This window comes from Copidosoma floridanum, unplaced genomic scaffold (assembly GCF_036245765.1).
Source record: "Copidosoma floridanum isolate Cflo_tuat_1 unplaced genomic scaffold, Cflo_Japanese_pri ptg000019l, whole genome shotgun sequence".
Taxonomy (NCBI): domain Eukaryota; kingdom Metazoa; phylum Arthropoda; class Insecta; order Hymenoptera; family Encyrtidae; genus Copidosoma; species Copidosoma floridanum.
Genome location: NW_028321896.1, coordinates 18,599,355 through 18,622,743, shown reverse-complemented (window position 1 = coordinate 18,622,743; position 23,389 = coordinate 18,599,355). Strand labels below are relative to the sequence as shown.

At 49.2% G+C, this 23,389-nt stretch overlaps 1 protein-coding gene across 1 annotated transcript in view; it reads right to left on the bottom strand.

Moving 5' to 3' along the window:
• Positions 1–23,389, bottom strand: part of cut (homeobox protein, cut) — a 96,915-nt gene that overhangs the window by 11,768 nt on the left and 61,758 nt on the right. Inside the window, exons 3-4 of the mRNA XM_089592662.1 lie at positions 4,341–4,659; positions 630–2,054 (exon numbers count right to left, since the gene is read on the bottom strand). Coding sequence (XP_089448788.1) covers positions 630–2,054; positions 4,341–4,659 — 1,744 coding nt within the window. The remainder of the gene's footprint in view (positions 1–629; positions 2,055–4,340; positions 4,660–23,389) is intronic.

The following is a 23,389-nucleotide window of genomic DNA, read 5'->3' as shown; positions in this document are numbered from 1 at the left end:
CACACAATTCAGCGGAATATTAATTAATTAGCAGTGCCAGGCGAGTCGTAGAGCCAAAGAGAGAAAAAGAGAGACAGAGAGAGAATAAGAGATACAACAAACAGAGTTTTGGCCGGGTAAGTGAGTACCTTGTACCCACCAAATTGTATACACACATCATATATATATGTACGAGAGTTTGGATTCTCAATTTCGATGTATTATTCCGCGCGAGCTCGGAAAAGCCGAGCATTGGGGTCAAAGAAAAGGTAGCGGAGTCGCATACAGATGATGTAAGTATACAGAGGAACGTGACGCGCGCGCACAAACGAAATTGAGAATCCGCGGTTCGGCTTCATAATAATATATACTTATTTGTACGTGTATAACATGGTACATCTACGTGTGTATGTGTACGTGTATGCGTGACAACACCAAGAGATCTAGATAAGAAGAGGGAAGTATATATGCATGGACGGGAGAGTAAGGGATGTAAAAAAAAAAAAACGCACAAACACAGAGAGAGAGAGAGAGAGAGAGACGAATCAAAACTATGTGACGGGGGAGAGAAGTAAGAGTCATCACAGATGTAGGAGAAAGATCATCAACTACAGAGATAGAGAGAGAGAGAGAGAGACAGAGTAACTCACCTTTCTTGGGTATGAGGGATTTGAGTAGCAGCACGGCGTTGTCGTCGCAGGCCCACGCGTGCATCTTCCTGTAGCTGTCGCGGCCCTTCTCCGTTAGCTTGTCCCAGGGCTTGGGTTTGCTCAACAACTCGCTAACCGTGCCCTGGGACAACCCGAGCACGTACTTGGCGAACAATCTCTGGCCAATGTTGTGTATCGACAGCAATTCCCGCACCCGCCTCGATATGTGCAACGTGTCGAGGTTCTGCGACGCGTACTTGTCCATGTTGTAGCGCAGCATCTCCTGGAGGCGCGCCTCCATTGGGTCGCCCTTAGGTATGAGCGACTCCCCGATCCGGCCCGCCATCCCCGCAGCCCCGAACTCATCCCCGAAGCGAAACGGGTGCGTTCTCTCGTCGAACCGGAACGGCCCGCTCTTCAAGCTGTCCAGGACCCCGCTCAGACCGGCCCCCACAATGTTGTTGTTGTTGCTGCTACTGTTGTTGTTGTTGTTGTTGTTGAGGAGGTGGTGGCTGTTGTTGTTGTTGTTGTTGTTGTTGTTGTTACAGACCACGGAGGCGGCGACGAAGCTGTTGTGGACAGCAGCGGCGACGTCCTCGGCAGGGCTCTTGGGTGGAGGTGCCGGCCCATTGCTGAGTGGTTCCCCGGGCCCGAGGAGCAGGGGCGGCGAGGTCAAGCTGGGCGTGCTCGAGCAGGGCGTGCCAGGTACGGGGGTCTCCCGACCCGGCGTCGGCGCCTTTTCGAGACTTATGGCCAACTGTTGCGACTGATGGTGGTGTTGTTGTTGGTGGTGGTGGTGGTGGTGGTGGTGCTGTGGTTGGTGGTGGTCGACGAGGGGACTGACGAGGCCGCTGCAGGACTTTGTTGGGGTACTGGTGGCACTGTGATGCTGTAGTAGGGCCGACGGCGACGAATCTGTAGGCGACGGAAGGCGATTTAGAGAGACTGCTGCTGCTGCTGCTCCTGCTACTGCTGGCGTTGTGGTGGTGGTGTTGGTGGTGGTGGTGTTGGTGGTGATGATATTCTGGGTGCAGGGAGTGGTCGGTGGTTGTTGTTGTTGTTGTTGTTGTTGTTGCTGTTGCTGTGGTTGCTGCTGACTCAAGATCGACCTCTCCAGGGATCGCCTCCAGTTGGCCACGATCTCCTCGCCGAGGAACGAGCCGAACGTTTCGACGTTCTGCAGGGGCGGGGGGAACAGGAGCGACGAGCCTGAGGAGCAGGAGGAGGAGGTGGTGGTGGTGGTGGTGGAGGAGGAGGAGACGCCAACTTGGGCCTGGTGGGTGGTCGAGGAGGGCGTGGGCGTGGACCGGCTCGCCGGCTGGGAATTGCTGCTGCTGATGGGCATCAGGGAGGACAAGGGGGCCGGGATCACCGAGCCGTGGGGCGAACCGGTCGCGGGCCGCTGCAGGGGCGACGACAATCCACCTGCAATCCCAAGCAGAACAACCACACGGTCATGGGCACCATTTTTTTTTCTTTTTTTCTTTTCTTTTTTTTTTTTTTTTTTTTTTTCACACACGATCGAAACTACGCTACATTCCATACGTCGCGTTGCATTTTGTTTCCCCCCCCACCCATTAAACGATATCACAACAAGGTAATTTAACTGCGTTACCCGACTCTGCCCTCTCTTCGGTGGCTTCCATCGATACTTGCATTATGCAGTTAACGTATAATCATAAGTAAAAATTTAAAAAAAAAAGAAAAAACAACAACAAACATTTAAAACAAAAGTGCATGTAAAAAAAAAAAATAAAATAAAAAAAAAAAGAGGATACTATTTGACATAAACGAAAAAAAGAGAGAGTGAGATTGTAGCAGCGTAGCAACAATGCAAAAAAGCGAAATTTTGCCAGCTACAATCTTCGCAGTGACAATCAATTAAGTAATTGCGGCCTCGACGAGTGGAATCACGTATATATGTACATTCATCGTCCTGAAGAGCAAATCATATACACTCGCGGATGGGGGGGGGGTGGGGTGGAGGAGCAGAGGCCTGGTCGGCATTTGGAGATCCATCCGAAGGGGAGAGACGAGGCTGCACGGCTCGAATTCGACAGGAGAGGACCATCAAGCGGAAGAAGAGAGGATCGGAATACGGGGTGACGTTGCAGTATCTGCCCCCGTGGCTCTCTTCCGCTTCCTCCCTCCCTCCCTCTCTCTCTCTCTCTCATTCGGATCAATTCATAATAAACTCGGGTGGCCGAAACAATGGGCGCAGCTAGGTACACCCGGGCCAAATATTGCGAATATCGTCGTACGCGAAAGTTTCGCCTTCCACGTGGTGGTGGTGTCTGTATGGGGCGGCTTTGGCGGTGGTACAGTATGGATAACACGGGAGAGTAGGTGGTTTCGGGGCTGGCGAGGAGTCGAGCGAGAGAAAGAGAAAAAACAACGGCGCGTCGGCGGTGCCGGCTCAGAGACCGAGCCACTCACTCAGACAGACAGGAGAAAGAGAACACCACGAGAGAGAGAGAGAGAGACAAAGAGGGCGAGTCATAAGTGGGCGGAGGGTGTGTTGCGGGGGGGGGCGTTGTTTCGTACGTATATGGGTACACTCGCAGGTAATATGTACACATGGAAAATGTATACGAGAGTTAAATCTGCCCAGCGAGCGAGGGTGAGTTTAAGAGAGAGAAGGCAGTTTCGAGAAGTCAATAAAACGAGTTGGAGAGTTAGAGTAAAAAAGTGCAGCCTAAGCGCGCAGAGAAACGCCGAGAGGAGAGAAAGGGAGAGAGAGGGAAGAATAATTTTTGCGATAAAGCCAGAAAGGGAGCAAGAGAGAGCGGCGCAAGAGGTTTGTGTGTGTGTAGCTGATGGGGAGGATCTGCGGAGAAAGAGTAACGGAGAGCCGGAGATAATGAGTGAATGAGAAGATGATGAGATGTTGCGAAAAGGAAAAAAGGGGATAATCAACGTCGAAAGAGTATACATGACGTGGACAAAAAACGTTGGCAATTGTACGTATATACATACATATGATAAAAAAAAAAAAGAAATTGCGAAGTCAGAGAAAATCAAAGAAATACGCGTGCGAGTTCAACCGCAAGCCGAGAGTTTTATATATATACATGTTTTTTTTTTTTTTTTCTATTTTTCTCAGTTATGCTCGTACAACATTTCTTATGTCATGTTCACTTGTGTATATGTATAGTTCATCTTGCGCAATATACAGGTAGGTACATATAATATTGTTTGTGTTAAAAATCATAATAATACATGTAGAAGTATATTAACAGTCGAGAAGAAAAGAAGGTGGGTTAGACGAGAGAGAAAAAAAGAAAATTGGGATTGTTGATTGGTAGCAGGTCTCATACAACGATGGGGCCTCGAAGAGAAAGAGTCAGGTCCGGAAATCAGAGCAGCAGCACAGAAATTAGCAAAGCTTTTAATTCTCTTACCCATCACTTGCCACAACCATCTTTTTTTTCTTTTTTTTTTTTTTCCTCGTTGCGTACGCAATGGTATAGCGCGCATCGTATCTTAAAAACTAAACGTCGGAGTATATAATATATATGCAGGAGTAATTATACAGCGATCGGTATTGTATAACATTGTTATATATGCAAAAGCTTATTCGCGTAGCAAAAGAAAAAAGCGCCGCAAACTTTCGCCGATGGTAGCAGTTAAAAGCAGCAGCAGCAGCGACGGAGGAAGGAAAGAAATAAAAAAAAAACAAAAAAAAAAAGGAAAAAAAAAACCATAACTCACCAAGCGCGTCCGGCGTGCCGGGTGGCTTGAGTCCCTCGGCTTGCTGAAGCGCCTTGGAGCGCTCGATGAGCACCTGCTCGAGACTCTTGCCGTGCTCGCCGGTCGGTATCTGCGACAGATCGACCGACCTCAGGACGCTGATCTCGCGCTTCAGCTCCTCGTAGTCCTTCTGGCGCTCGAGTTTGACCTCGAGCCGGCTTATGTGCTGCCGGCGCGCCTCCAACTCCTCCTCGAGCCGGGCGCTCGCCTGCGCGCTCGTCTCCTGCAGGCGCTGCAGGCTCATCTGCAGCCTCGACACCTCCTCCATCAGCTGGCTGATCTGTGCGCGGGACAAAAAGAGAAATCGTAACAATAACCATAACTATATACATTGTCACTTTCGTTGTTGTTTTTTTTATTTCGTTTCATATAAATAATAATAATGCACGAGGCGATATAATCGGCCATTAGATTTCGATGAGTTATTGATACGCGACGCGTGTGATGTTGCGGTGTATAGCTCCCCTCGAGTGGAATTCTCACTTCGGAAGAGCCGTGGGTATCGAGTAATTAATGGCTGATGCGCTATATGCATCGGTTATCGATTGCATGCGCGTGTGTATACGTATCCGATCGAGCTTTTCAATAACACGTTTTATATATACATTGACACTATAATATCTGCTCATATACATCCCGATGGTTATCTATTGTTATTCGACGTGCCTATATATTACTACCCCGTGTCGTTACGAAGGATATGATTCCGTGGACGCGACAAATTGCCCGAAAATTACGAGGGATCACGTTGTTTCGAGCTCGCAAAAACTTTACTTTCTTTAACGTAATGACATCGTCACGGACATCAAAGTGAAAATTTTCGTACGTGCGAAAAATCACGTGTAACGCGAAAAAAAACCTTGCGCCAACTGTGATCAATCGAGACGCACTTGGAAAATTTAATGATTCCCGCGGAGGGTGTAATAATTGTGGTCGTTTTTATATACCCTTTGAACTCTCCCCGGCAATCGATTACCAGCGCCTCACTGATCCATCAGCCGCGCCGATTCTCTTTCGTCATTTGACAAAAAAAAAAAAAAAAAAAAAAAAAAAAAAAAAATCCAACATACAGGCCATAGGCTCCCCTCGTTCGATAATCCAAGCCACGTGCTATCCAAGGCACTATGCACACTGCACACACTCTGCAAAGAGTCGCGCGCGCGTGGCGGAAAAGTGGGAAGGGGGACATATACTTATAAGAGTAGGCACTCCATACGGCACATCAGAGGTACGTATAACCTATATGCACAATATGGATGAGGTGAGGTGAGGTAGCGAATGCATGATCAATTGAAATCGACCACTCGAAACCTATCCACGTGTACTTCAGAGCTCCCTTCCCCTCCTTCCTTGCCACCACCTCTGTTCCGCTTTACTCTCGTTTTCCACGCGCGTACCCATACACGCGTATTTACAGGTGTATACATATACGTATGAGCCACTCGATGCACACGCGGTGTATATGGGCGAGGGGTGCTAAAGCCCGAGAGGCTGAAAACCAGCAGGAGCCAGTTGTCGGTGTGGTATACGGGCAAAACCCGAGTGATTTTCCGCGCTACCCGATACACCACCACACCCTCGCCCGGCGTCAATTGTTTTTCCCGCGAGCGAGCGCCCCCATCGATGCATCGCTCGGCCGATTTGCTCGTTTTACCCCCAGTTGCGTGCTAACACGCCGCTCGGAGTTACCAGGGCTGAGCAAACAGGTTAATCGAGCATCGCTCTTTTCTACCCTCTCCTCCATTTTTTTTTATTTTTCCTTTCCCATTTTCTTTTTTTTTTTTTTTTTTCCACTCGTCCCGCCGTTGAGCAAACACCACTCGCTTCCTATGGTATGGCCTATCGATAGGTTCCCCCCGTCCGCCTCTACACCGCACTCTCCCGAGAGAGCGGGTATTTATAACGCGTAAGTTTTTCGCGCGAAAACAAATTCGCAAATTACGGACGAATCGAACCGATTACGCACCCACGCGCGATATGGTAGTGTATAGGCACCGTTTTTCACGGCGATTATTATTGTTGCCCCCCCCCCCTCTAACCCCGCGACTCTATTATTTTTTTTTATTATTCATAGAGCAATCGAACGAGCGCAACTACTGCAGTTTTCTAGGTAACGCCACGTACACACGTGTACAGCCAAGTTTTTCCTTCGCCTACCCCCCACCCCCTTCTGCACCTTTGTTTTTTTTTTTTTTTTTTTTTTTTTTAATCGATACGCGCGAGTTTTTCCACGTGTACGAGTTTTCACGGCGCATAGATTTCACAGCCAATGTACGAGAGAGGAGGGTGTATAATATGTATACACGTAGGGGCTCGGGGTCAAATTTCCAAAGTTGGCCCGATCGCCACGGTAATCGGGAGGGCCATTAGCTCCCGACTCCATCAGGATCGTTAAGGAATCCCCGAAGACGGCGACGATGGTGTGTATACGATAAAGCCCCGCGGCGATGACGAGGAGCGGGCTTGTGTTATATGTCACGCTGCACCTATACAAATGTTTTGATACTTTGAGCGGCTTTTGAATCGAAGTATATGTATATACGCAGATCAAGTACGTCGATCGGTATATGGCGCGTTCAATTATTCACTGCCGATCGTCGTAATTGCGATCAATGGGACGCGGGGGTGCGTGTCTCGGATCGTTACGGGACTAATGTGTGTTTGTCGGATGGTGTATACACACAGACGTTATAACGTCCCAAAGTGACGAGAGCATATTATGCAGAGACGGTCACACGCGCGCTCGATTCCCCCTGCGGTAAACTTGTATTACAATGAATACGGCATTTTGTAATGGCGGAGAGAAAACCGAGACGAAAAAGTATAGCGTTTTGATTGTGATGCTCGCCCTTGAGCAACATTGCCCTCTTATTGCTCGCGTGATCTAAGGTTTCTAAGGTGCGCGCGTTTTATTCGTCATTAGCGCACACTCCCCCCCCCCCCATATTGTATGTGTATTATACAACCCACGACAAAAAGGAATGGGGAGGTAAAGGAATGCATTTGCGCGAAATAAAGGACTGGGAGGGGGAGGAGAAAAAAAAAAAGAAACAGTGTTGCGCGAATAAAGAAAAGTAGAGAGGGCTCCCTTTTCGGCGCGATCTTAATTCGATTACGGGCGTGGGTGCGCGAGAGCCGAAGAAAGCAGCCCCGTGTGAATGGACGGAGGGGGGGCCTTATACGCGTACTTGGTGATTGTGCGAGGGTGGAGGGGGAAAAAAAAAGCTCGGACAACCGATCCGGATGAACAAAGGGTAGAGAGAAAGAGGTGACCGAAAACCGGAAGTCGCGATTGATCGTCCGACGCGCGGGGGCTTTTGTTGCTCCGGGGTCCGAAAAATGCTACGCATACATACGAAAGAGCAGAAAAGAGAGAGAATAATATTCACGCAGGATGGTATTTATAGGTATATATATGTACGGGCGAAAGAAAGGAGGAGCCTAATCCTCGGCTGATTTTTGCTATTTGCACTCTGCCGGGCTACATCAGCGGCCAGGGGGCTTCGCTCCCTCCACACGCGTATGTGTATATATATGCTGCTTTGTTTGTACCCCCATATATGTATATATACATACACACCAACTCTCGGTCTTTCTCTCTCCGCTATATATTGATCACATTTTCTCCCGCGGCGTATAATCAATCTTCACGCACACGCGGCCAAGCGCGCATATGCAAAACCTGCCCTGGGTCCCTCTCCCGCTCTTTCTTTCGCCCAACCCCTTCTTCGTTGCTCCCTTCTTCTCCTTTCCAGGGGAACGGAGAGTCTCGGCCGGCCACTGCGTGATGCCGATATAAGCAGGATATCGCCCCTAGCTGACGCGGCGTATGGCCATCTATATAACACCCCCGGGCTTGCCCACACTTGGATTTCCACAAGCGCGTGTGTGCAAGTATGGAAAGTCGGAGGTGGGGAGGGCCGTTGTTGTTGGCGCGCCGTTAATTTAACGACGACGACGTCGTGCACACTCCCACTCCCTTTTCCATACGCGACGTCGTTTTTAACATTTTTAACCCGCTCGTGCGCGTGTGTATATACAAATAAGCCTCCCTATCTTTACAAGCTCGTTTTTAATATCTCTTAACTTTTCCCCCTCCCCCTCTGTACACCGCCAACGTGAGTATACGTATATTTTTTTTCTCCAACAATTTTATCGTTCCTTTGAACTCGAGGATCCATCCGAAAGGAAAAAAAAAAAAAAAAAAAAAAAAAATTATCTCGATTTCCTCCAGCGCGCGTAATCAACGTCCACCGCGAGTTTACAAACTTACGTGAAATTACCGAGCAACGAAACAAAACGAGAAGTAGGGAGGGGGCACGTAGAGCGTCATCGTTTTTGCGTACACACGCAAAAAACGACAACAACAACAGATAGCCAAGGGGTGGACGAGCAATACCGAGTAGGAGATGTATACGTGTCTTTTCTTTTTTTTTTTTTTCGCGTCCCCCCCCCTCCCCGAGCTCCGGTGTTGTTCTCTCTCGGTCACGGCTTGGTCAGCACACCACCACCCCGGCCGGCTATACATAAGCGGGGAAAGGGAGAGATAGCACGTAATAAGCAGGCACGGTCGTCCGCCCCTGCGTGTAAAAAGGGTGAACAGCAGCGTGGGGGCGAGCTTGAATTTGACTCGAGTTCAGCGCAGATAATAGGGACCAAAAAAAAAAAAAAAAAAAAAAAAAAACACGATGTCGACGACGACGACGACGACGACGACGACGGGAAGATAAAAGAAGGGAATCAGCGGAGCGGAGGGCAAAAAAGCTGGCTTTACTCGTACGTGGGGCGAGAGAGGGAAAGGGGGTTGGAAAGGAAAATCGCCGGATACCTGAAACCATCAGCCATGGAAAGCAACAACCCTTTCGGGCCGCGAGTACATGTATACACGTCCCCAGGCACACACGCGTCCTTCTCTCTTAATCTCATTTCTGGCGTTCCTCTCGTCCCGAGCTTCTCTTCTCGCCGCAGGAGAATGCCAATTAAAAGCCGGGCTCTCGGAAAGAAAGGCCAATCGATAGGTTGCCTCGGTCACTCGTACCCCCCCCCTCTCTCTTACGTTAGGCAGTGAGCGGGAGAGCGAAGGGTTGCCGAAACTGGAAGTGGGAATTATGGGTAGGATTAATATGCAAGGACTGGATACGTTCGGAGGATGCCTACGGAGGGAGAGAAAGCCCGAGGGTGGTTTGACGGCCGGAGAGCTGTGGCTTGCGGGTGGGGGTGGCTGAAGCAACAAAACGGGGGGGAGAGTGTATATGTGTACGCGAGGAGCAGGCGATGGCTCGCGCGCTCGCGAGGAGGAGAACGAAAGACGGAAGGGTGGAATCAAGCGCCCCTTTGCACGGTGGCGGACACCCCCACCCCTATCGATTTTACAGTCAGATGTGTGTGTGTGTGTGTGTGCACCCACTTGTCTAATGACTGATCGGGCTTCGAGGCCTCCGTCCCTGCACCGCACACGTACGTAGGCTCCGGATTTTCGTTTCGAGCTTTGGGCTTTTTGTTCGCTTCCGTTTCTTTCTCTCTCGGCTCGCGGCGGCGCCGGGTCCTTTGTTCAAACTGCATCTTGCCTCGTTACACGGGCTTCAAGAGCTAAGAGCTACGCGGAATCTCGAGAGCCGAGGAGGGGCGGCATAATATACGTGCAGCGTCCCTCGTCTCGATTTATTTTTCGAGAGGAATTTGTTGTTTTTTTTTATTTTTTTGCAAAATCTGAAACAAAATTCCGGAATACCTGTACGTACTGTGTGTTAGGCACACCGTACAATAGAGAAGCAGGAAAAGGGGGTTCCTTTCGAGGGTAAAAATAGCACGTCAGGTAGCGTAAAAAAAAAAAAAAGGCACCCGAGTCCTCTAAAGTGTCGGGGTGCAGGAAAGGTTTGAATCGTAGGAAAACAGCCTCTTACGAGTGCCGTGCCCCCCGAAGCTTACAATGGATCCAGTGTTCGATCGAGAGCGCACTTGTACGCGCTCCTTCCGAGCCGAGAGAACGTGCAGGAAGGAACGCACGCGCCGTGCCGAGGTATACATACACATATATGGGCAATAACAATATCGCAGTAGCTATTATTGTACACTCCGCGAGGTACATTGGGCGAGAAAAAAAAAAAGTTACCCTTTCGAGAAACGTGCTCTCACTTGCGGAGAGAGTACACTATATACCACCGCGGTAGGTATACACCCATGCATGATATTTTGTTCGAGCGTTCTTCCGTCCGAGTGTACAGATAAGCCACTGCCGCGTTATGCCGAGAGAGGATTTATGCTTATTACTTTCGCGACTCGTCTTTCCCTCCTTCGCTCTCGATCGCCGCTCACTCGTGTAATGCACGTCAGATTGTATATACATTGGCCCCGTGATGAAAAGAGCGCGACCAAAGGGTTGTGCGAAATTTTAAAAAATTTTCTCCCCCGCTACATCGTGAGTCGATAAACACGCGCGTTGTTGCCATTATTATTTACGAGACTGCTCGAGAGTACCAAGGTGTAATAATAGCTGAGAGAGCGCGTGTGTCCACGCCGACCGTTTAATATTGCGCGCCGCGCGAAATCGATTGGACACGTGTCTCCGTCAACGTGCACCGCGACTTTACCCACTTTTTTTTTTTGCCATAAGTACACCTACTTTTATCAACTCGGGGGTGTATACTTTATACACTGCACGGCGACACGTGGCTCTTTCCGAACTTATAAATAGTTTGCTTTTTCCCGCGATGTATATACCCTTTTTTTTCCCTGGGTATAACAATTAAATCTCGTAAGCACGTAGGGGTGTGGGAGACAATAAAAGCCTCGATAAGGACACACGGTGGTGGGGGAAATGCATTTGTCCGAAAACGCGGAATCGGTCTCGCGGAAGCGCCATAGAGCAAAAGAGCCGGGGGTGAGGGGGAGCAAAATTCCGGCGATTGCACATCCGACTTCCGAGAACGCAGGGAGAGAGAGAGAGAGCTCTTGCGGGGAAGCTCGATCAGGCACGCGAGAGCTCGCGAATTAATATTAACCGCACACCCATACATGTATATACATACGCGTTGTACACGCGTCGCTCTATACTGATTTGCATCACCCACCGCTCGGCAGCTCTTTCCGTACACACACACACACACACACAGGTATCGGACTCTAAGCTGCGTGCTCTTTCTCCCTCTTCTTGTTTCTGATGTGGGTGTGTGGGCAACGAGACCGCCGCCGCTTCGGCACAGAGAAGCCATATATTAGTCGAGGCATTCGGCCGGAGAAATATTAAAACGAGAGAAACGGAACGAAGGAAAAGCGAGCAGAAGCTGCGCCCCAACACACACACGCGCGCGCTCGAGGGACATTCGGTGTCCGTAGATGTACATACACACATATCACGTGTGTGGGTATAATATTGGCTGAAATTTGCGGTGCGGCTTCTGCCCTTTCTCGTAGTCGTTCCCCGAAAACTTTTGTTACTCTCGTTCGGCCGTATATTGCTTTTTCATACCGCCCCGTTAAGAAGCGCAAAAAAAAAAAAAATCACAATGCCCCTGTGCTTTCCCGAGCGTATGACCACGCAATCGGATTACTTGCTCTCTCCTCGACACCTACACCCCCTCCTCCTGCACGTACATCCGGAAAATCATCGGGACCGATACACCGCGACCGTAACGAAATTCACCCGTCAAAAGTTCGCGCTGCAGCGCCGCTTCATTTAATAATTCCACTCGAGGGATGATGAGTCGCACGCACGACTGACAATACCGCGTATTGGCAGGTGCATGCAGCCGATAATCCTCCGACGGGAGTATTGTGGCGGGGGGGTCGTATATATATATATCGATGTGCTTTTTACGGGGAGCTTAGCCATCACCTTCTCACCAAAGTCCGTATATGTATTGTAGAGAGTGCGGTTCGAGCGTGTATGGCAGAGGAGGGGTGTGTATTACGGGGAAAGAGACAATCGGCGATCGGCGTCGTGAAGCCAGCGTTATTGTGCACCGCGAGATATCAGCCCTGTATGGCCAACGTTGTTGCATTGTCGCGCGACTAATGAGAAAGTTGGGCGCTCCAGTCTCTGCTTCGGTACATATATATTATATACACGTAGCGATCGAGCTGAGTCGGGGATGGGGGGGGGAGAAAAGTCGAATGGTACAGAGACGGTGAAATCCCGGGGAATCCGCGATAGCGCTAATTATCCGATGATCGAATGCGGCTGCTCTTCCCCTCGTGTATTGTCGCGACCTCGTCATTATTTGCCGCGTATGTTATATATACACGTGGCCCTTCGAACTTTTCTCCCCTCGGCGCGATCTATTCGAAAGTTGTAGGCACGAGCGAGCGTCGCTTCATTAAAAATTTTCTCGCGTCTTTGCGTCGCGCCTTTTTTATTTTCAGGTTTCCGCTTTTGTTCCCCAACTCGAGTACGGATGAAAAATCAACGTGAACGTATTTTGTAGGTATACATCTGCTGTACATGTGTACACGCACGTTTTACAATTTATTTCTCGAGACCACCACTACACATATATTTTATTCCATAATTGATTGGTACCCCAAAAAGCCCAACACCATACATATTTATAATATATAATATAATTATATATATACCCACCCCAATTGCAGGACATTAAAACACGCTCCTCTTGCCCGCATTAATAACATTAGCCGGATACGGAGGCTGCACAGAGAAGAATCGGCATAATGTATATACATGGACGATGCCACGGCGACACTTACGCAGCCGCTCTTTCTCTGCCCCCCTTCGTGTCGCTGGGCTCTTTTTTGCCGGCTCATACATATATATACACTATTCGATACATCGGTCCTGCCCGAGCGTATACACACACCCAACACAGAGCGACCGAGACGCCGAGAGAGGGGTGCTGGAGGCGAGAGAGAAAGATATCGGAGACAAATGACGGAGCCAAAAAAAAACTCGTGAGAATCCCACGCATAGGCGGCCGAGGGAATAACTAATGTGACGGGAGCCTCTTCCGACAGACAGACGGAACGTATATATATATACCGAGAGGAGGCTAATAAAAAAAAAAGATACGGCTAATTCTTCCCAGGAGAGATCGCCACCCGATTGCCATCGCCTCGAAATTTTAATACCTATACACTCCGGGTTAATCGATATACCTTTTTCTTCTTTCTTCCTCCTTCGCGTTTGCGAATTAATCGGCGTTAGAGCCAACGCTCGCTTACTGTTTTTCCACCCCCCACCCCCACGCCCATATTACATACAGGGAGCAATAATGCTCGATCGATGTTTGCCGAGAAAGATACATTATTACAGCACTCGAGGAACAGATTAAAAAGAAAAATTTTTTTTTTTTTGCCCCGCAAGCCTTGAGCACTTCGAATGGCGATATGGCCGGTCTACCAAGGATATACGTGCAATAAACATATCGCCCGAGAGACGAAACGAGCGCGCAAACCAATGGCAAGTTGTAATTTAGTAAAGGGCCGCACGACGCGTGTATAAACAGGGGTGGGGTGGAGTTTTCTCCCGGTTACACTTTTACGGGTGTACCGTACGTGAAATTTCCCTATCGGCGATACTGGGCGCAACCCCTCCCCCCCTTTCCAACCCTTTTCGGCATTGATCTGCCCGGCGTCTCAGAGCTCGCTGGCCCTTATCGCGGAGCCACCCTCCTCTCTCGTGTGTACGTATCATATATACATGTATATATATATAGACGCGGAGCGCGCGACGTGTCCGATTCTCCCTTACCGGGCTTCGTTTGCGTTTTCTCTTTTATACACCGCGCACGAAATATATTACATGGGTACATATATACCTGCAGCCCGGCTCTTCTTCTTCTTCTTCTTCCTCTCTCTAATTTTAATATCGCTCCAGTTCGGCTTTCGAGGCCTCGAGTGGACTCTCGTTAGGGGGACGGAGAATATATACATCCTGTGTGTACGTGTGGTTGTTACATTCGGTTCCCCCCTTCGAGTGAGCTGTCTTTTCGGGGATGGAAGGGGGGGGGGGCACACGGGCGCAACCCTTCGAGGAGAAGGCTCGGCTGCAGGGGAGGAAGACCCTGTGTGTGTGTGTGTGTATCTATTGCTGCCGATTTTTCGCTAGTCCCACCCCCCTTGAGAGTAAAATATCGATCGTCGAGTGCATAGTTTTTTTGTAAAATCGCGATTGTCAATGAAATTTCATGAGCTGCATACGTGAAACGTTTATCCTAGACCTCGTTCGATACAGCGCGGAGTTGGATAAACAGAAAGTAGGGAGAGGGGACGTGCGCCAGTTTAGAACAAGTAAGGTACACAGTATTATATTGTGCGCGAGCCATTCACACGCGATTAGTTGTGAATCGATGTACACCCGTGCGTTCTCCACATCACGTGTATCGAGTAGATATCATCGATCGGTTCGAGCTTCTGTGAAGCGTATGTGCGCTTCTTCCTTTCTCTCGCGAGCTCGAAGCCACCACAGCGCAAGAGTGTCTATACGTGCCATTGTACGTCCGATCGAATCAATTGGCCTCGCGTGTGTCAAGTATATATACATGTTATTGTACGCGTTGACGTTTCCCGATTTGTCTTTTTTTTTTTTTTTTTTTTTTTTCTCGTCTCTCTTCAGCCTGTCCGTGGTGAAGCTATTGGAATATATTTTCAGCTGCGTTTCAGCGAATCGAGTGGAAAATCGGCGCTGCCGAGGAATATTGAAATCGGGAGCATCGGGTGGTTGTTCTCTCGCGTGCACGCACGTACGCTCGTTAGCACCAGAGAGGAGAATACCTTTTGACGGCGGATTGATTTATCCACACGTACACAATGTGCAGCCTAATCTCCAGAGCGCACGCAATAAAATAATCAATCCGAACTACCATATATATATATGTTAAGGTACATCTGTAAGCTTTTCTCAAAGGGGAGCGAGGATGAATCGGGTAAGGTGCCCTTTGCACTTGTATACCTTGTGGCAGAGAAAGAGATGGGCGACAACGCGGCTCGAGTGGCGTCCCCCTTCCCTCTCTCTCTCTCCCTCGAGAAAGTTGAAAAAGCCAACACACAAAGTGTGGTATATAATCCGCTCTCTCGAAGGAGTTGTCTTTTTAGCGAAGAAGTGTCGAGTCGGAATCGAGCGTCGTCGCATCGCGAGTTCGGGAAATGGAAAGGGGGAAAAAAGTCGGACGCGGCGAGCGAAGAAAGAAGTTGTACGCGACGAGGGAGGGGTAGTGGCTAACAATAATAATAAGCACAGATACAAGAGCCCACCTCCCTTAACCTCGGGCAATGCCACTCTGATGGCACAGCGTGTACAATGTATATAATATATATATAAAATACGCGGAGATGGGGGCGAGGGAAGGAAGTTTTCTCTGACCCGCTTACGAGGAGGATTGCCACGAGCTTGGAATTCCCAGCAAGAGCTCCCAAAGTGCCGACCACCTTCCGCCACCCGCGAGTCGCCCTTTCCCTTCGCTCCCTCGTTTTTTTTTTTTTTCATTCAGGCCAAGACTGCGTAGCTTTTTTTTTTTTTTTTTTTTTCATCGTTCAAAGAGCAGAAAGTATAAGCTACGTTTACCCCTTTTCTTCCGCAAAGCGACCCCACGACGCTTTTGGGAGAAGACTATAGAAGCGGATGGAACGACGCGTGACACTTTCTTCCAATACAAAATAAAAGTGCCGAACTCCAAGGATATTAATGATATTGTTTCAATTTTGGGGTAAATTTATCGGGCATTAGACGCTTGCTGCCCATTTTAGACTTGACGAGTCTCGAACCCTTGTCAAGACCGATTGCGAGACCAACGCTCTCTGTCGATGCAAACTATGTAGATGCAGCCTTCAACGGTGAGTTATAGAGTAAACTAAAGGCCCAAAAAAAAAAAAAGGAGGTAAGAGGGCGTGCGAGTGCCAAATGGAGGGGGTGGATAGATAATGAGTATAGTGTATACAGAAGCGAGCGAGCAAAGGCACGGATCGATCGGTCGTTGTTCAATGTCTTCGTCGAGCTTGATTTAGATAGCGCGATTTATTTTCGTTCGGTATAGATATAAGGCGGGGCGCGGGGGAGGGAGAAAAGGAAACGTGTCGTGTCGAGAGAGAGAGAGAGCGAGTAGATGAGGGGGGGGGAGGACCGGCCATATTGGATACCACGGTGATTAATTAGCCGGGGAGGACGACGCGACATCACGCGACTTTCAGCGGCTTTTGCATCGATCAACTCCACCTTAACAACCCCCTCCTCCTTATTCTTTACTCGAAAAACTCGCATTTTCCCCCCCGTGCTTTATCCTATATATTACTTTTGTTTCGCGCATGCAACGCCCCCTTGGATGATTTATATGCGCTTCCAACTCTATAACCCCCACGTATAATTACAAGATGTATAATAGCATTCCCCGGTTGTTGTTGTTCAACGATGAGCGTCCAGTTTAAAAAAATTAATTATTCCCTTTCGCGGTCCCTCGATACAACCAAGCGAAGAAACACCATACTCTCGCCCCGTGCTCTTACGCAGATTCCCAACTCCGCGTACCTATCTTGGTACCTACCCTCGCGTCGAACTTTCGCGCCGACTTACAGTAGCTCCGATAGAAACATTATCAAAGATGCAGAGGGACCCCCCCCCCACCCTTACCCCATAGTACCTACACACCCCATCAGCTGTCTCGGAAAACTTCTCATTTACTTAGGTAAGCGATGCAAGCATATATAGTTAATTTCGCGCAAACTCGCGAGCGAGGGAAGCTCACGCGGGAAGCCTCCCCAGGGTACCTCGAAAGTCGCCCAAGTATATAAGGGAGTATATCGAAGAAGCCGATCGAGCTTCCCTACACGCGTGTAGGTGCGAGACCTCTCTGACCCATTGATGGGGTGCACACAACTGATCGAAACTGATCTACTTATCGCCTCCTCCTACTTCGTACAGGGATCAGAGAGACACGTCTGTATGTATAGGGGTGGGGGGAGGCGCGAGGGCGACAAATCGACGGGCCGCAAAGAGGTCCTCGCACGCAAAGGTGGCTAATCCGTCCCTTCCCCGGCTTTATGTATGAGTATCCCTGCCGAGCATAATATTATTGATTATTGGCAAGGCGAGCGCGCGCCACCCGAGTGTTGTATGTACGTGTGCGCGTCTTTCGAGCAACACGAGAGAGGGTTACAGACAGCAGCAGGCAGTCGATCGCCTGCAAAAGGGAGGGGGGGGTGGGATATGGAAAGAGAGAGAGCCAGCTCGCTGCTTGAAGAACGGGGGGGTGATTAAGCTATACGCCGGGCGCACATCAGGCGCTGCTCTGCCCACCCTACCCCTCGAGCCAACTAGCCTGCTGCTTCCGTCGCGGGCTGGCCTCCTTCTCCCCCCTTGCTCCTCTCTCCTCGCGGCCGCAGCCCTTTTCTCCCTTAACCCACCCTCCCTCCCTTTTGCTTCGCACTGACAATTCGACTGATAGGTATAACCGGGTCTGCATGCGCTATCGATTTGATTCCGTGTACGACTTTGGTACGGCTGTGTGTATGTATATATATATATATATGTATACGTGCACAAATAATTGTGGCCGCATGTGTGAGTGTATGGGCAAAATTTGCACGGGCTGTGCACAACGACGACACCAACATCAGAGGAGCAACAATGCGACGTCAGCCTTGCTATGTTATATTATACATGTATATATATATATGTACGTTGTTTCGAGCCCGTGATGCTCCCTTGCGACTCTATATGTATATACCACCAGCAGAGAACCGCGTCCTCGTCGAGTCGCCCTTTCTCTGTGCATCTCATCCTTCTCTGTTTCGTTCATCCTCCTCCTCCTTTGCTCTCGAACCCACTCTCGCTCTCGCTCTCTCTCTCGTCGTCGTCATTACCGCCGCTGCCGAACTCGTTTGCCCGACCCTGCTTCTGTTGCTTCCTATCCAAATGTTGTTTCTCTTTCCCGAAGAGCTTCAATCGTCGTCGGCGTCGCGGCAAATTCGCAATTCGATTAAGCCACCGTGCATCCGTACAATACGGTACATCTTACTATATACCCTTTGCCGGAACGCCTTTTTCCCCAAACAAGGGTGTGTGTGTGTGTATAAATTTTACGCCGAAAAGGCTAAGATTCGATGGATTTGTGATGGATTTTTTTGATCGATAATATTATAATACACCGTGTGATGTCTCTAGCGGGTGTGTAACGGCAAACTTTCGATTTTAATGATTAAACGGGGCAAAACCCTTGAACTTCTCCCCATCTTCGACGATAGGTAATTGCGGTATTAATTATTATCGAGACTCTTCGGCTCCGTCGTGAATTAGCAATGTCGAAAAGCGTCTTACTCACGAAATCCACTTTATGTATGTGTATGTGGCGCTTTACAGCAGTTCGGGATGACGCGTATACTCAACTCACCTGAAACACACAAGAAAACAGAGTCATTAGTAATTTTGTATACACATACATGCTCATTTTATTCGTAAGTATAAAAAACACCTCATGTGGCTGGACACGTGTGTATACGAATTTGTAGCAACTAGGCCTCGTGAATCATAAAGGGAGGGAGAAAACATCCCTTTAGCCGAGCGTTGAAACAGGTTGGCAAAATCGATGTAAAAACGCGACAAAAAAAAAAAAAAAAAAAAAAGAAAAGAAAAAAAGGAAGAAAGAAGAGGAAATCTAGGTAATCGACGGATATAAGGTACAGCACTTACCCGCGCACAAATGCATTCGATCGGCTTTGTACACGTAGTGTATACGAGCCATCGATAAAATTCACGAGCACGCGAGCGCCGAGTGCATCGGAAAAAGAGGGGGGAGGGAGTAAGGGAAAAAAGTGCTGCAGCCGTGGTGTGGACGCGATTATTAAAACGGGATTGAAAATAAAACGTGTATACGTATACGCGTCGGAGGAAGAAGGAGCAATCGAATCGTCGATGGGTGGAAAAAAGTGATAGCCGGTGTTGGAATAATTAACGAAGTTAATCGACAGCTCGAGCGCGAGTGTCGACGTGCAGTGTGCAATGCTACCCTTTACCCCACCGCCCACTGACTCATTCGTCGTCCTGCACGACATCACCTTTATGTCATTATAACGCCGATAATGAAATTTTCATGGCATCGAATATCGATACGTGAACCCGCCTATAGCTCATCCCTCCGTGACACGCCGCGTATCTCTTTCCATGTGGCCTCGGTCGGACCTATGAGCGGGGGTGTATCGGCCTATCAATCACTTTTCAAACGTAAGTGTATACGTATATGTATATACATACACCAACGCGTCTGCACACATTGGACGAATAAATATATACGTATCATATGTGTACTCATGACACGGTGTATTGGGTGAAAGGTGGTTGCCGGGTTATACACATCGTATCTGTTATTTGCTATTGGAGGTATAGGGTATACGTGTATGTTATACCTGTGGGCGGTGATCGGTACGTATATGGGTGAACCCCCGTCGATTGACATCTGTCCTCGTACGGGTCGAAATTGATCGTCATTGTTTGCGACACCTGTGCCCCGAGAAATCGATTCCTCCGATCGATATCACGGACCGGCACACCAAACTCGGGACTTTATTGGAAACGGATGCATCGCAACGTGGCCAAGATATACACACATATTGCGCTGTTTGTATGAGCCTTTTTTTTCTCTCTCTCGTATCGGCTCAATTAGCATACAGATTGTGTATATACAAGTGCCACCGAAGGATCGGAATATCGTCGGTTATTCAGCCTCGTTTTTCCTCTTTGCATCTTTGATTCGCGCGTACAAGTGCCAATCATCCGACGAATGAAAATATTCAAACGCTGTGTACCAGCGCGTGCGATCGGTTTGAACAAAAGCAACAACAAAAGAGAAGAACTAGCAATCAATGCATATCCCAAATTAAACAGCATCGCTCGGCTAATGAGTATCTCTCCGCCCTGACGGGATCCACGAAAACCCCGCGTAATCGTATATATACACGTGTTTTCAGCCACGGCGCAGAGTATCGGTGGAGGAGAAAAAAAAAAAAAAAAAAAAGAAGAAGCAACGCCTCGCGTACAGCGCGAGAGCAGCGGGCGGGCGTGTATTATAAGTACACGCGGGCGATAAAGCCATAAAGAAATTCGATAATAAACAAAGAGACCGGCAGCACTGCCTTTATTTTTTATCAGCGCCAGGGCCAGCTTATATACACACACACACAAGCGCGCGCGGGCGGAGACACTTCCCGCCCAGTGCGCGTATCGCTTGAATTTATAATGCCACACGCGGGTCGTAAAAAGGGAACGCGAAGAAGCACCGGCTCTCCTCCTCCTGCTACTCTTCTTTTCATATCGCCATCTATACACACACACACACCGTGTAGGTACACGCGTGCTTTGCTGCAAAGGACACGATTGATATGGGAAGGGGACGAGGCTCTCGTGTATACATGCATCGGCCGCGAAGAGAGAGTGGATGGCAGGGGGAGGATATGTAAACGAGAAAACTAAACAAAAGCGAGCACGCGGATAAATACAGTTTTACGAGCGCGAGACGATGAGGCTCGGCCGGAAACGAGAGAGCCGCTGCGGGTTCGTATTATATATATATACGGAGCCGATCACGTATACGCGACGTCGGCGAGGATTGGAAAAAAATTTTACGACATCCGAGCGCACCTCTACCGCGTGATTTTATTGCCCGCTAATCGCCACCATCTTCTCCTTCATTGGCTCACTGTAACGCGCGCGCGAGTCGAGGCTCAACGGATTTTACCATCACCAAACTCGACACTCGTCGACTCGCGACTTGTGTAATATTTATACACACCATCGGCTTCGATGTTAACGAGTCAAGACTGCGATGTACGGCGCACCTTGTGACGGTATTAATCAACCCGAGAGTTGATTATCGACGCGGAGACCATTGAGCCGACGCGGGAGACAGTGATTGTTTAAAAACAATTTAACCACCAATTATAGGCGAAGCTATCCGAGTAAGTGGCACTGAGATAGGGGGGAAAAAAATACATGGAAAATCAAAGCCGTGTGGGGGCCGATGAACAAAATAATCATCCGCTTCCGGCCCACTCTCGGACCCGATTCTCTCTATATATGATACATGCATCTACACAGCGTACACATAGCAGCATCCGTGATGGTAAGAAGAAGCCGCGTTAACTGGTGATTGATTGACCATCGAAAGCTACGGCCCTGCACGTATATATTATACGCACCAGCTTCCCGACATAATGCTCTCGTTTACGGTAGCGCTGAAGTGCGCGTCCCTCCCGTATCGATAGCGCCCGGATTATTCACGTCGCACAACAACAGCTGCTGATTCAGTGTGTTATACGGTACATGCATTATAATTTATTAAGCTCTGTGTGTATACCGTATACACACGTGAGTGATGCGGGTGGCGGCATCGACAGAGATCGGTTACAATGACCCCGAGCGCGGTGCTGGTATACAACGTAGTTTTCCAGCGATGGTGACACATTGACTCCGTCAGGGGGGGGGGGGTTCGGACGGAATTACCAATATCCTCCACCGTTACTCGGGAGGACGGACAATGATTGGGATCGAGTAGTGGATGGATTGAAAAAAAAAAATTCATGTGAGCCAATCATCAGAGTTCGGGACGGGGGGTACAAAGTGGCGAAGAAGTTATCGGAGAAATGTAGAAGTAATTATCGAGTCGGTAGCCGCTGCCGCCGAGGAGGTGTGGTAGCGGCGGCCGAGTGTCTCTCGCGTGTAATTCTCCTCCGAGTGACCGAGTCGGAGTAGCGTCTCGGAAGCAGGAGTGGCAGCAGAGACAGAGGGGGGGGGGAAGGCTGATGGTGGTTTTTACCGGGTCGCGCGAACCGTGGGAAGATAAAGGAAGGCGATTAGTGTCATTTGGAGAATGCAGGGAGGGAAAGTTTTTGCGGAGGTAACGCGGAACGCGTTCGCGGGCCCCTTGTGCTCGGGAAGGATTTCTGCTAGCCGAGGCGGCATCTCAGGACCGTCCGGGGCGTCTTTGGCTCTATATCGACGCGCCGTCAGGTGACGCCGGCGGGAAAGGGACCTCGAGGCCCAGTAATGTTAATGATTAACGGGACATCCACTCTTGTTTTTTTTTTTTTTACCCCTCTCCGCGCCCTTGATTTTCTACACAGGCCCCGAAATTCTTGGCGAAAAACAACGCGCGCCACTCGAGCATTTTTCTCACGCGAGATCGACTCCCTTAATTGTACCAAGCGGCAATTTGTACCATCAGTGAGGGAAGGGGGAGGAATAAAAGAAAAAAAATAGGGGCGAGGGAGCGAGGAATCGAGTCTCGCGCATTAGGCGTACAAGTAGGTATTGGCCATCCGGGAATATGTACACATTTTTACGTATACAGAGCCGGCATTAGTTTCCGGTAAGATACGCGAGGGCCGATAGAGCACAGTCACGGCACCCCGGGGGCTGGCTCCGACGCTCGCCCCATTAGAATATCTCGCTTCGATCCCCCCCCCTCCCTCTTCACCTCGGGCAGACCAATGTTTACCTGAACTTTATCGAGTTCTTCTTTCTGCTGCTTTTCCTTTTTCTTTTTTTTTTCTTTTCTTACTCTTCGAAATCTCGTGTTTCCCCACTCCCTCCCCCCTTTTACCCCCCGGTTTTTCTCGTTCTTTTATTTTCCTTTCCGAGATTACGTAGGTAAGAGTACATAGTAGTAGTATCGGCGGAAGCAGGAAGTCGGGGTACAGGTAGTTTTATTTTGACGCGAGGAAATTATTTTCAATACCAAATGCTGGGTTTCCCAGAAGTACTCGTACACGCAGGTGCAATAAAATCGTCCATCGGCCCTGCTCTTGAGAAGAAAAAAAAAAAAAAGGGGGGGGGAGGAAATGATTCTACCCCGTGATTGGCAAAGAAGCGGAAACCAAAGGCCGTCGCGGGCTCTTACTCTCGATTTGCGTGGGCTCGGGGGTCGCTTGGTTAAACAAGTAATTTTTCCCAGAATTTTATTAGAAAGGTCCTAAGGTCGGGAGTGGCGGGGGGGGGGGGAAGAAAAATAAAGACGGCGGTGAGTCCCCAGGGGTGGTATCTCGGCGGCGGAGAAAAAGAGCGCGGAAAGAAGAAG